This window comes from Felis catus, chromosome C1, assembly GCF_018350175.1.
Source record: "Felis catus isolate Fca126 chromosome C1, F.catus_Fca126_mat1.0, whole genome shotgun sequence".
NCBI classification, from domain to species: Eukaryota; Metazoa; Chordata; class Mammalia; order Carnivora; family Felidae; genus Felis; species Felis catus.
Genome location: NC_058375.1, coordinates 9,594,601 through 9,607,924, shown reverse-complemented (window position 1 = coordinate 9,607,924; position 13,324 = coordinate 9,594,601). Strand labels below are relative to the sequence as shown.

Here is a 13,324-nt window from a genome sequence, read left to right as displayed (position 1 = left end):
GACCCTTGGGCTGCTTCCATATCTTGGCTATTGTAAATAATGTTGCAATACACATAGTAGTGCATGTATCTTTTCGAATTAGTGTTTTCATTGTCTTTGGATAAATACCCAGGAGCGGAATTATGGGATCATAAGGCAGTTCTGTTTTTAACTTTTTGAGGAACCCTCCACACTGTTTTCCACAGTGGCCGCACCAGTCTGCACTTCCAAGGAGGTAGGTATTGTAATAATGGCTGCTATTTTTGAATTTAGGGGAAAATGTACAAACCGTGGTGCCCAGCACTCTCTTCTGATCTTTACAAAAGCCTTGCAAACGAATGTCATTCTCATTTTGAAGCTGAGGACGGTGACCCTGAGAGTAAACTGCCCATGTAGCCAGCAAGTGGCGACACAGGGATTAGACATCGGATCTGTCAGACTCCAAGCCCCACTCGAGCCACCGTGTCACACAGCCCCCATGTATCCTGGTTAGTTTCCTGCAGCTCCCCTCATATTCCCTCTACTTCACGTGGCAAGGACTGGGGTGGCACTGAAGCAGCTCCCTGGGCTTCTGGATGCCAAGGGCACCCGAAGTTTCATCTTCTGACTGCACTGTCATCTAAACCCCACCTACTCTTCTACCTGGTCCCGGTGCGAGACTCCTTCCCTTAGAGCCTTCCCAAGGTGACAAGAGAAAGTAATTCCTCTGAACTAGCACAGGATAACACTGACACTGGCTACTTTTTCTCTGCTAGCATCTATAAGCTTCCTGAGGGCAACACCCCCTTCTGCTGGAGGTTTGCAGCCTCCCACCCACCAGTGTGGCCTCTGTGAGCTGAATGAATACATGAATATCCATCCCCCCCTTTTCAGTGTTCACATATCAACTTACCCACTCACCACCGCCCCCCCCCCCCCAGCCCACCACAAACAGGGCCCAGGACTCCTCCAGCGTTAAAACTGGATGCTGTTGGTTACAACCTCAACCAAGATTACTCAGCCCGGGGAGAGGTTTTCTCTGTTGACCAAGAGCAGAATGTTCTCTGTAAAAGAGGAAATGAGTTCAGCTTGGTAAACTGGAATCAACACCTCCGTAATAACTTTTCTGGAACTAGCTGGGTCTGGCGTCCCGTTAGAAAGGCCACCTCATAGTGAGGACTGTTGAGTACTTGAAAAGCCAAATGACTAAAAAGCCTGCTTTAGAAGTCATGCCCCGGAGCAGTGCATCTCAACCGCGTGGTGGACCATTGGGGAAACACTCGCCATCTGCTCAGAAACTGAGCTTCTGATTCATTCAAGGCTGTCAGCTGAGCAAGCCCTGATTTTGCAAGAGTAAAAAGAGAAGCCCCTTTAGATCTGACCTCACCATCTACCCATGCAGCTTGCAGACAGCCCAGCTGTGCAGCCAGGAGGATGAGGCCTTGCAGGAATGTGCAGAATGTGGCTGTGTTTCCATTAGCTGCCCTCGGCCTTGATCCTGAGCCTGGCTGGGGAGTCTGAAGTGTGCTTCGGTAGATTATTAAAAATAATTGTTCTCAGCTGGTAGGGGGGGACAATCTCTTCTGACCCTCCTTGCCACCTTTCTCCCCTTGTTCTGATGAATGGGGAGGAGTTCAGGCAGCAAACTGTATGTCGAGGGTTTATTTCTGATGCCATTTTGATGATCTCCCCAGGTACCCATCAGATACATCAAACTGGATGTCCTACTATTACCTCAAAGTCACTGCGTCTAAAACAGAGTACACAAACTTGAACTCCTTCTTATAACATTGGTTCCAAACTTATCATCCCTCCAACCTGCTTTTTTTGTATTTCTATCACCTGCCTCCTTGTCATTTCTGCCCAAAGTTTGGATCACTGTGTTTCCTCCCTCTTCCTCCTGACAAATGTTTACGATGCACCAACCATACGTTCTTTTAAGTGCTGAGTAAGGCATGGCTCCTGCTCTCTTCTCTAACGGGCAAGAGGTGTATACAAGTAACTAAAATACAGTGATAAGAATAGTCAAAGCAATCTTGAAAAAAAAAATCAAAGGAGGCAGACTCACACTTCTCAACTTCAAAACTTACTACCAAACTGCAAGGCAGTTTGCCAAAACTGTGTGGCATGGGCGTAAGGACAGATGTACACAACAATGGAGTAGAATTGAGGGTCCAGAAAGAAATCCATCCATTTATGGTCAATTGATTTTTGACAAAGGTGCCTGAGTAACTCAATGGGGGAAAGAATTGCCTTTTCAACAAATGGTTCTGGGACATCTGGACAGCCACATGCAAAAGAACAGAGTAGGATCTCTACTTCGTATCACATATAAAAAGTAACTCCAAATGAGCCAAAACCCTAAATTTAAGATCTTAAACTATGCAACTATTGGAGGTAAAAATAAGAGTAAACCTCTGTGACCTTGGATGAAGCAATGGGTTTTTAGATATGACACCAACAACATAAGCAATAAAAGAAAAGTGAGATAAATGGGACTGCATCACAAATTTTAAAACTTGTGCTTCAATGGACACCATCAAGAAATTGAATGGGAAGGATATTTGCGATTCATATGTCTGATAAATGTCTAGTATCCAGAATGTATAAAGAATTCAACAGGGATGCCTGGGTGGCTCAGTCAGTTGACTGTTTGACTCTCGATTTCAGCTCAGGTCATGATACCATGATACCAGCTCAGTCAGTTGACTGTTTGACTCTTGATTTCAGCTCAGGTCATGATACCATGATACCAGGTCATTGTGGGATCAAGCCCTGAGTTGGGCTCCACGTTGAACATGGTGCCTGCTTGGGATTCTTTCTCTCCCTCTCTCTCTGCCCCTCCCCTGTTCACGTGTGTGCGTATGCTCTCTTTCTCTCAAAATAAATAAACATGTTTTAAAAAGAATTCAACAATAAAAAGACAACTCAATTTTAAAATGGGAAAAGGATTTCAATAGACATTGCTCCAAAGGAAGATAGGTTAATGGCCAGCAAGTGCATGAAAAGATGCTAAACATCGTTAGTCAATCAAAATCACAATGAGATACCACTTCATACCCATTAGGATGGCTTCCATCAATAAATGAAATGAAACAAACAAAAAACCGAAAATAACAAGTGCTGCTAAGGATTGGAAAAATTGGAACCCTTCTGCATCGCTGGTAGGAATGTAAAATGATGCGGCCACTTAGAAAACAGTTTGCAGTTCCTTAAAAAGTTCAACATAGAGTTACCATATGACCGGGCAATTCTACTCCTAGGTATATCCCTGAGAGACATGAAAGCACATCCACATAAAGATTTGTGCACGAATGTCCACAGCAATATTATTCATTCTAGCCCCAGAGCGGAAGCGACCCAAGTGTCCAGCAACTGATGAGTGGATATGTAACAGACGGTATATCTGTACAATGGAGCATTATTCAGCCACAAAAAATTAATAAAATTCTGAGACACACACACCACAACAGGAATGAACTTTTGAAATCATGCTAAATGAAAAGAAGCCAGGCACAAAAAGCCACATAGTGTACAATTGCATTTATATGAAATACCTAGAGTAGGCAAATCTATAGGCCTAAAAAACAGATCAGTGGTTGCAGGGGGTGGGGGTGGGGGGACGGGAGAAATTCCTAAGGGTTTGATTATTTTATTTATTTATGATTTTATTTTTAATGTTTTGTTTTTTTTTTTAATTCTTGAGAGAGAGAGAGAGAGAAAGACAGAGCATGAGCAGGGGAGGGGCAGAGAGCGAGGGAGACAGAATCCGAAGCAGGCTCCAGGCTCCCAGCTGTCAGCACAGAGCCCGATGCGGGGCTCGAACTCATAAGCCAGGAGATCATGACCTGAGCCGAAGCTGGACGCTTAACCAACTGAACCACCTATGTGCCCCATTATGATTTTATTTTTAAATAATCTCTATACCCAACGTGGGGCTCAACCTCACAACCCTAAGAGTCACACGCTCCACCGACTGAGCCAGCCAGGTGCCCCTGACTCTTCAACTGGAAAGGGTTAATTTTATGATCTGTGAGTTACCTATGTATAAAAAAATGTAAATAGTGTTGTGTGGTTAAGAGGCGAATAGTAAGAACGCAGGAAATGAGGGAAGAGTAAGAAATCAGGAAATACTGAGCTACAAGTCAGTAGCTGGCTCTGATTCCCCCAAATCTGACCTTACCCCCCCCCATTCTGTTGTCATCACACTTAGTCTCTTATCTCCTGACCCCCCCATCCCACCCCACCCCACTGGTCCCATAAACTAGATTCAATCCCATATGGTTCCTGTCATCATTTTTTTTTCTGACAACTGCTAATTCATGGCCCACCTCACTCCCATTTGCAGTTACTGCCTATTGCCTACAAAAAAAGGTCCAACTCTCTCACTCATCAGGGGTTCGTCCTTCCCCCTGACTTCCCTTCCTCCAACACCAGTGAGCCTCCATGCATCTTCCCACACCAACTCCAGGTTGTTCCAACTCCCGTGCATTTGCTCAAGCAGTCTCTCCTGCCTGGACTGCCCTTCTCTGCCACCTTGTCCGGCCAATCCTACCATTTTTCACAGTCAACATCAATTCCCATCTGCCCCATATGGTTTTTTTTTTCCAACTGTTGACAACCACAAGAATCTCATCTCCAAACTCTGAGCACGTAATGGTTTGTGCTGCTCAGGACATGCTGTTTCATGTTGTCTTGTATGTTCTTTTTACGCTTACACCACACCCACTTGTCTTGCTTCTCTCTGTGAGCTGCGATCCCGCTTCGTGTTCCTTCTTTCACTCTTAAAAGTGTTTTTTTTTTATTTTTTAAATATGTTTTTATTTATTTTTGAGAGACAGAGTACAAGCGGATGAGGGGCAGAGAGAGGGAGACACAGAATCCGAAGCGGGCTCCAGGCTCTGAGCTGTCAGCACAGGGCTCGAACTCGTGAACCACAAGATCATGACCTGAGCTGGAGCCGGAGGCTTAACCAACTGAGCCACCCTTAGCTCTTAAGTTCTTAATAACATGTGTGTCCTATAAATATGTAAAGGGGCAGGACCATGACCTTCAGTTTGGTACCCCAACGCCAGCTAGCTCTTCAATCTGAAATATGCATCTAACAAATACCAGGTGATGTTGTTACTGTAAGGGTACTTGAAGAAACCAATTGGCTGATTTTCTGGGTGTCCTTGGAAGCCTTGAGCCCAAGTATGGGTGGCTGTCGCGTTGAGTGGTTAGGAGCATGGGTTCTGGGCTTGGGCTGCCTGGATTCAAGTCTCACCTTTGCTATTTACTACCTGCCTGTGTGTGTAAGTAACTGAACCTCTCTGAGCCTCTTCACTGGCCTATGAAATGCAAATAGTTCTTACCTTGTAGGTCTGCTGCACAGATTAAATGAAGCAGGGCTTGGAGAGTGCTGGAAATTGCTAAGCACCCAGTAGAGGTTAGCTGCTATTACATAGTTACTGCTGTTACCACCACCCAACCAGAATCCAGTTCCCTTGGCTTTATAGATCCAGAAATTTAATCTTACTATGGGGTGATCCAACTCAGATGATACTGTTTCCCATCAGCCAAATTCACAAGAGGCCAGGAAACCAAATAGTTCATTTCCAACAGGAGACAGCTTTCCAACACCATACACATCATGCCCTTCTCAGGAGTGAACTACCTGGGATGCTGTTCGGTGTGTATAAAACAAAGGCAAAGGGTGGGGGCTCTTGGGTGGAGTACATTTCCAGACTGTGATGGAACAGAGGTCCCTGATTCACCATAGAACAGTCACTGTGACTGAGATCAGAACACCCATGGCCACCAGATAGGATCTCTTGCATACTAGCTGTAAACAGGGATTACATGTGCCTTGCCTGACTCACAAAGCAGTCACTCAATATGTACTTGGTAAATAAATGAATTCCTTGGGTAGGGCGGGTTTACCGTCATCAAATCCTCATCACTTTTCTCTCCCTTTCTAGATTCTCAGCAAACTGACACCTTCTTCCTCAGGCAGGACACTATTTATTGATAACAGCCTTCAATGCTAAGTTGCGTCTTATTCTCCTGGATAGAGACATTGTAATGAATTGCAGGAAAATACTGCATTCTCATCACATCTTCTAGCACCCCTTCTCTGCTTCCTATCTGTTGTCTGTGTAATTGACGGTACTTTGCATGCTGTACACGTTAACAATGTCAATGTCATTCATTACCCCCTATGTTCAGTGATACTCTCTCCACTGCCTGGGGCATTGGCAGCTCTATCCCCCTGGACCCTGGTGGAGAGCCCATCATCCTCCAGAAAGATGATTATCCTTTTGTTGATTTCCCCCCACCCCCTGCATGAAATTGAGTGTTGCCCCAAACAATTTCAGTCTGCAAGCTCCCCAGACAACTAAGTGAATGAGGTGCTCAGATCTGCAGACTTCCTTCTGGACTCAGCGTGATTCCCCTCGGAGGGCAAACCCACCTCCTCTGAGCAGTTCCCCAGGCAAAGGCACCCAGCCAGACAAAAAGGAGGGAGAGCCTGCCCACCCCTATGTGTGATGCCCGAGGGAATTCTTGCCTTGGACTGGTCCCCCCACCAGGCACCAGTGGTTGATGGGCCCTGGAGTGGGGCAAGGAGGAAAGAAGCTGTCACCTCATTTTCCCCACTTGCATGAAGTTGGCAGAATTCCAGCTGTTCCCTAACCTGGCTCTATCCTGTAGCCCTCGGATCAAATGCCTGATCTCTTTCTTTCCCCCCAAAGTTTTAAGAAATCAGTAGGGAACGGATTCAAAATTTCAATCGAGGTTGCTTCATTTCTTATCTTCCCCCCCCCCCCCCCATGGGAATCTATCAAGACTTATCTTGGTAACTGTTGACTTGGCTGTAGGAGGGCTCCCCACCCCGTGCCCCCAGTCATTTGATTCTCTTCCAACAAATCGCTCACGCTGGGGGTTTCCCGGAGGGGTTTCAGGGTGGCAGGAATGGCATGGCTTCCTTCGAGAGCCTTGCAGGCTCTTATTCAGATTATTCAAATGAGTTTCACCAGGGTAGTGCTGGGCATTTGGGTCTTTTGTCTCTCCACATCTTCCCCTGAAACATTTCCACAAGTTGTAACCTGGCATGCCTGTTCTTGGAGCCCGAAATATGACAAATATTCAGATAAGCCAGTGGAATTTAAAGCACAGGTCTGTTGCTCTGCTGGTGAAGACTTCAGGGAATGCTTTGTAATGTTAGGTGTGCCTCTCCCAAAAGTGCTCACAGCTCAAATCCAGTACCTGGCCCTGTACCAAGCACTCAGGAGATGCTCGATTACCATTCGGGGAAGGAATTAATGAATCCTGTTTCAACGTACTGTGGTGTCTTCATCCTTATGGGAATATTATAGCAAGTATTTAGTGTAAAGGACTTTTTATACCTTTATATATATTATAATATTATATTATTTATATTTATATATTTATCTATTTTTATATAATTATACAAATTATGATTATATAAATTATTTATATTTATATATGTGTATATTTGTATATTTATATATTTAAATTATATAAATTATATAATATATAAACTATTTAAATTTAAATGTATATCATTATTAAAATTATATAATTATTTATATTTATATATTTATATATAAAATATATATTTATATTTATTTATATTATATTATAATATTATATATATATTCATGTTTAAGGAGCTTAAAATGACATAAACCTTCAATTTCAAGTTCAACTTTTGGTTCTTATGTGGTTTTGTAATGTAGTGAAGAGAGCCTGGGGTTTGGAGTTAGACCCATCTCTGAAACCCAGTTCTGGCATATTCTGAAGATAGTGATGTATAATTTAAGGAGTTGCCATGGTTAAATGAGGGAACTGTGACATTCCTAGCACGTGGCGGGGGTGGAAATGGGAGAGAGGTGGTGTCCTCCCCACTTGGCCAGACCACTCACTGTCACGCCAAGGTTTGGGGGCTTTACAATTCTTTGGTAGAGAGTTACTCATGGACCACTCATTTTAGAGGCCAGAGAAAGAGAGAAGGAGTCGTATACCTCCGCTCAGCCAGGGTCCTGCCTTATCCACCAAGTTCTGACTTAGCCTTCTCTCACCTGGATCCTTCTTAAAAAAAATTTTTTTTTCGGGGCGCCTGGGTGGCGCAGTCGGTTAAGCGTCCGGCTTCAGCCAGGTCACGATCTCGCGGTCCGTGAGTTCGAGCCCCGCGTCGGGCTCTGGGCTGATGACTCGGAGCCTGTTTCTGATTCTGTGTCTCCCTCTCTCTCTGCCCCTCCCCTGTTCATGCTCTGTCTCTGTCTCAAAAATAAATAAACGTTGAAAAAAAAATTAAAAAAAAATTTTTTTTTCTTTCCATTAAATGCTATTTTGGATCTCACACACCAGTGTAAGGGATAGACTTCCCTCGCGAAGACTCTAACAGACCTGGTGTTTATTAAATGCTTGATAGATGTCTTTAAGTGAACAGAAACTCTCAGCAACTCATGAAGGTCTCAGGGCCTCTGAAACTCACTGCCAAGAGTTTCGGGGAAATCACAGGGAAATTTGTTCACCGCATGATTAATCCTGGGTGGATTGGTCCCGGAAAAATCACATGTGGGTCTGTAGCGAGCAGCAGCCTGCAGAATTTTACAAAAGAAACCATACCGGATGGGCCCCGGAGTACGTGTTTTGTATGAAAGTTCAGAGTGAGGGCGGGGCCTGACGATCCAGGAGAAGGCCAGATGTGCGGACAACGGTTTTCCTCTGGAGCCACTCAGCTCCAAAGACGACGACGCATAGGACCAGAGTACAAAACTGAACCAGATCATACAGCAGAGGAGGGAAACCCCGTAGGGAGTAGGATCCTGTGAGAAGGATAATAAAATTCATCCCCATAATTACCCCCGGCCCAACTCCGCAACAGGACCCACAATAGCTCAGCTCAATGAAGTTATTCATCCATATTCACATCGCCTCAGTCATTATCCTCAGACAAAACCCCTCCTGGGCCTCAGCTGCTCGAAGGCAGCCCAGCAATTCAGTGTCCACACACAGCTTGGGGCAGGAGGGGGGGGTGTGTGGGGGTGGGGAGGGGGGGTGGAAGGTGGGGGGTGTCTGCCGTTAACAGATTTTCTAGTACCGACTGTGCTGGTAGTTTTTTTGCTTTGTTTTCTTTCTTTTTTTTTTTTTTCTTTTCTTTCCTTCTTTCTTTTTTTTTTTTTTTTTTTCAGACAAGGTTTACAGAGGCCTAAGTCAGGTTCACGCCTCGGGCAAACCCCTCCTTTAAAGCACCTCTGACATTCAAAAACTGGCGTAAGGATAATTACAGCCAACCCTTTCCTAGGAGGAAACAGAGGATGCTGCCCGGCTGTTGCCTTCCCTTAGCTAAATTGGGATGAGGCTCAGTTTGGGGGTGTCCCACACCTTGGCCTGGGGGAGCACGAAATGGCATCCTCTGCACACTGTGTCGCCAAAAGGGAAACTAAGTGAAGGGCAGAGCTGTGTATGTTCCAGTGGAAAGAGAAGTTCCAAAGATAGGACCTGCCATGAATAGCCCACGGCCCTGTAAAAACAGTTGCTCAAGTCTCTCTGAAGCAGACGGCCTGGCACAGAGTAGTACACCCTGTATAATTTCCCCGGGGCTGGGTATTATTGTCTTCGCGCGGAATTATAGCTGCCTAGGTGAGGTCCACCCTCCCACCAGCCACTCCCTCCCAGAAGGATTTTTTTTCTGGTAGGAGACCTTCCTGTAGCCTCCATTTGGAAAATACAAGAGTTTACCTTTCAGCAACCTCCAACTCCAAAGATCACGAGTGAGCTTACAGCTCCTCCAGCCAGGATTTAGTGAGCAGCTACTTCGTGCCAGATATGGTTTTGGCCCTAGGGATCGAGACTAGGACAGAGCTCTGTTCTCCAGAGCTTATATTCTATGCGGGGAAACAGATAAAAATAAAGTGGATGGAAGAGTCCGAAGAGGGAAGGTGGGGGGGAGGCATAGCTGGCGGGCAGGTGCAGCCCCCACCAGCAGATCTAATGCAGTTAAAGTCCAAGGAGACACCAAACACTCACTCGGTCATTGGTGTTGGCCAAGTTCAACACAGGGCCCCAAACCAGCTTATGCCTCAAGGCTCACAACAGTCCTCCACTGCCCCACGCTACTCAGGAGCCCTCCGCTCAGTCCTGCTACAAGCAGCATCCTCTGCACGGAGGAGAACTGACGCCTCTTCCAGATAATGCCAATGATGGGGGTCCCCGGGGTGTAAGACCAGGCGGCCACCAGAGGGAGACCATCGCCGCACAGGGGAGTCCTCCCCACCCCAGTACTGCTTAGTGTGCCTCCTGATACCCAGGGCCAACTTCTTCTGAGGCCATGTGCATTCTTCCCATGCACAGCCCTATAGGAAAGCGCAGCCCAGCCAGGGGAAGGCTCCTTGCTTCTAGCCTTCTACCCTAGGTCTCATGAGCTGAGCAGGGGGTGGGCAGGAGGTGGCCTGCCCTGCAGGGACATCCCTCTCTGCTCCCCACCCCTGCTGCTCGTGGATGCGGGGTCTCCTCCTCGCACCCTGCTCAGCCATTGCTGTGGGGACTTGGCACCAGCTAAGCCACCGTCTCTCCTTCCCGGGATCCTCCAGCCTCGCGGGCACACGCACACTCCCAGCTCCCCTCTGCTCTCCTGGGCAACTTCAAATACCAGGCCCAGGCATTCCAGCAAGTCCCAGCTCGCACTCGTCCCCACCCTGCCGGAGCCGTTCTGCTGGGTCTTACCTCCTCCTGCCGGGATCCAGAGCCAGGCGCTTCCCAAAACCAAGAGTAGAACCGGCACCTTCCACATCTTCTTGGTTGACTGGTCCTCTTTGGGGCCCGTGCAGCTGGTGTCTGTGCCAGGGGAAGATTAAAAAGCCCTGCAGCCAGAGGCCCTCGCCCAGTGGAACCAGAGAGTAGGGGCTGGAAGGCGGGGAGCAAAAGCCTCAGCGCGGGAGGGGTCCCCGAGCTTCCTTCCCCCACAGCAGCGGAGGAGCAAACTTTGCAGTTGGAAACTTTGCAGAGAGTGAGAGCGGAGTCAGCATTTATCTCTCCCGAGGAGGGCGGGGAGCAGCTGGCCCTAAGGTGGTCCCAGTCCAGGGCTCACTAGGACCGCCCTCTGCCTCTGTTTGGCTAGCACGAAAGCGATGACCTCAGGCCAGGTTTAAAGTTACAGGGCTGCAGCTGTGGGGGGCTGCCAGGGCTTGTGGAGGGCCCTGAGCCCCAACAGGAGGGAAAGGGGCCGCAGGCAGTGAGCAATTTAGTTTTTAAAACATTTTATTTTATTATTGTGGGGTTTTTTTTGTTTTTTGGTTTTTTTTGCTTTGTTTTGTTTTCGGAGTAAGGCACAAGCCTACGTTTTTCTTGTTAGGAGGAGTAAACTCTTCCTTGTGTGGCCAATAATTTTAGAACCAAGCATGGGATTGTTCTTGCAAATATTGAATTTGACGGCTTTCTTCAAAAGTGGCGGTCCTCATCTGGGTGGGCCCGGAGGCGGATCGGGCTGGTGGATCGTGCCTTGTCTGGGGGACCTGAGCAGGTGGGCTCTGGGGTCCTGGCTGCCTGAGAGAGATGGTGGGGACTTTCGGGGACTCCCTGGCTCTGGCAGTTTTAGAAAAAAGGCTGAGTTTGAGGTCTACTTCTCCTCCCTTTGGATGTAGCGCTGTGGTGCTGCATGGACGGACAGATGGACGGCCGTGTGCCGTGAGTGAGGTGTCGTAGCCCAGGAATGTCAAAGGCCCCACCTGGTCACCAAATCTGTGTCCACTTCCAGCCAACAGTCATCCTTTTTAATCCTGGAATTTGGACTCATGATCCCTGCTTTACTGGTTTAAGCCGTTTCTCAGGTACTGGATGTTAGCAATAGGCAAACTTGGTGTGTGTGTGTGTGTGTGTGTGTGTGTGTTACTTTTTTCCCTTCTGAACCATAGACGAATGCCCCAAAGCTCCTGACTGGTATGAGAGTTGGTTATTTTCAGATCCTCACCCCCAGACCCTGATTCCAAATTTATTTTGTCATAAGAATCACAAGGGGGAAGTTGCTTTAAAAGCTCAGATTCCTGGGCTCCACCCCCCAACTCTTTAAATCAGACCCTTTGGGAATTCACTTGTTAAACCAGTGTAGAACTTTGTCCAGAGGCCTCGCTTCTCAAACACCAAGGTGAGACGCCTCAGTGCTGTTAGATGCAGGTGGGCTTCTGAGGGTCTGGGGTGGGGGAGATTCCAGATTTCTAAAGGTCTAGGCAATGTCTTATCCTGGGGCTACAAGATAGGAGCTGAAACCTGACCTAAAGAGAGGGAAGGGACCCTGGGTCAAGGGGTTGAAAAGGTAAAGATAAAAGGGATAGAGAAGATAACCTGACTGCCTCTCCCATCTTGTTAATAGATTATTACCACATTACCAGGAATGTTTGTTCACAGACTGAATGATACATGTATCATCTGTTGAGCCTGTTAGATGGAGAAAAGATGCAAATCCACTCTAAAGAGAGAGAAAGAAAGGGAGGAAGAGCCCATCTTCACTTGGAACAGGGGTGAAATGAAGCCTGTGTGGTGGGGATGGGTTAAATTCAGCTAGTTTGGAGGGGGGCTGGGGCTAGGTTACTACTCAAGGAGATGCCCCTCTCCCCACCCCCACTGCCAACCCTCTCCCCAGGGATGTGTCTAGATTCTACAAGTTTGGTCACCGGACCTTCTGGTGGATGATGGAGGAGGGAGACGTGATAGAGAGTTGCATCCTGTTGGAGGCCATCCTGGGGACGGGAAGAGGGGGAGGACCAGGGGAGTCTATGGATGTGGTCTAGGTGCTGTTGGTTTGAGTAACTGGGAAGAGTGGGCTACAGAAGCTGGTGAGGGACCTTCCTCAAAATGCAGACAGCACAGGAGAGACAGGAGACGCTGTCTCGGGCACAGGGGTAGGAGGCAGAGGTCATCTGAGTGACTCAAGGTTGGGCCAAGAAGCTGCAGTGAAGCATAATGGACCTGGCAGCCTGAGACCAGCCCAGATGAGGGGAAGAAGGAAGCAAGTAGAGTACACGCCGGAAGATGCCTCCAGTCTCTGAAATAGCTTGTGCTCCAAAAACAGTGACTGGTAAGATAATAGTGACATTTTCTCTGTTCACCAGGAACCAGAGCCCTGTGTCACTTAATCTTCAAAATACCCCTTGGGTTGAGAACACTGATAATACCCATTTTGTATATAAGGAACATGTTTCCAAAGGGGTTTCCAGAACAAATGTGCATCAAATTTGTGTGAGGACTGGCTGGTTAGAATTAAGACACTGAGGGGCGGGGCGCCTGGGTGGCTCAGGCGGTTAAGTGGCCAACTTCGGCTCAGGTCAGGATCTCACAGTTCTTTAAGTTCGAGCCCTGTGTTGGG

General features: G+C 47.3%; 1 protein-coding gene across 3 annotated transcripts in view; it reads right to left on the bottom strand.

The window, feature by feature from the left end:
- The window catches only part of PDPN (podoplanin), a 29,668-nt gene extending 18,642 nt beyond the window's left edge, over positions 1 to 11,026 (bottom strand). Inside the window, exon 1 of one of the 3 annotated variants that reach the window (XM_006934300.5) lies at positions 10,690 to 11,026. In XM_006934300.5, the coding sequence (XP_006934362.1) occupies positions 10,690 to 10,756 (67 nt within the window). In that variant the 5' untranslated portion in view covers positions 10,757 to 11,026. Of the gene's footprint in view, positions 1 to 5,476; positions 5,926 to 10,689 lie in introns of those variants that run through there. The other 2 variants (XM_006934301.4, XM_045035119.1) reach the window with 2 other exon arrangements.
- Between the last annotated feature and the right edge of the window lie 2,298 nt (positions 11,027 to 13,324).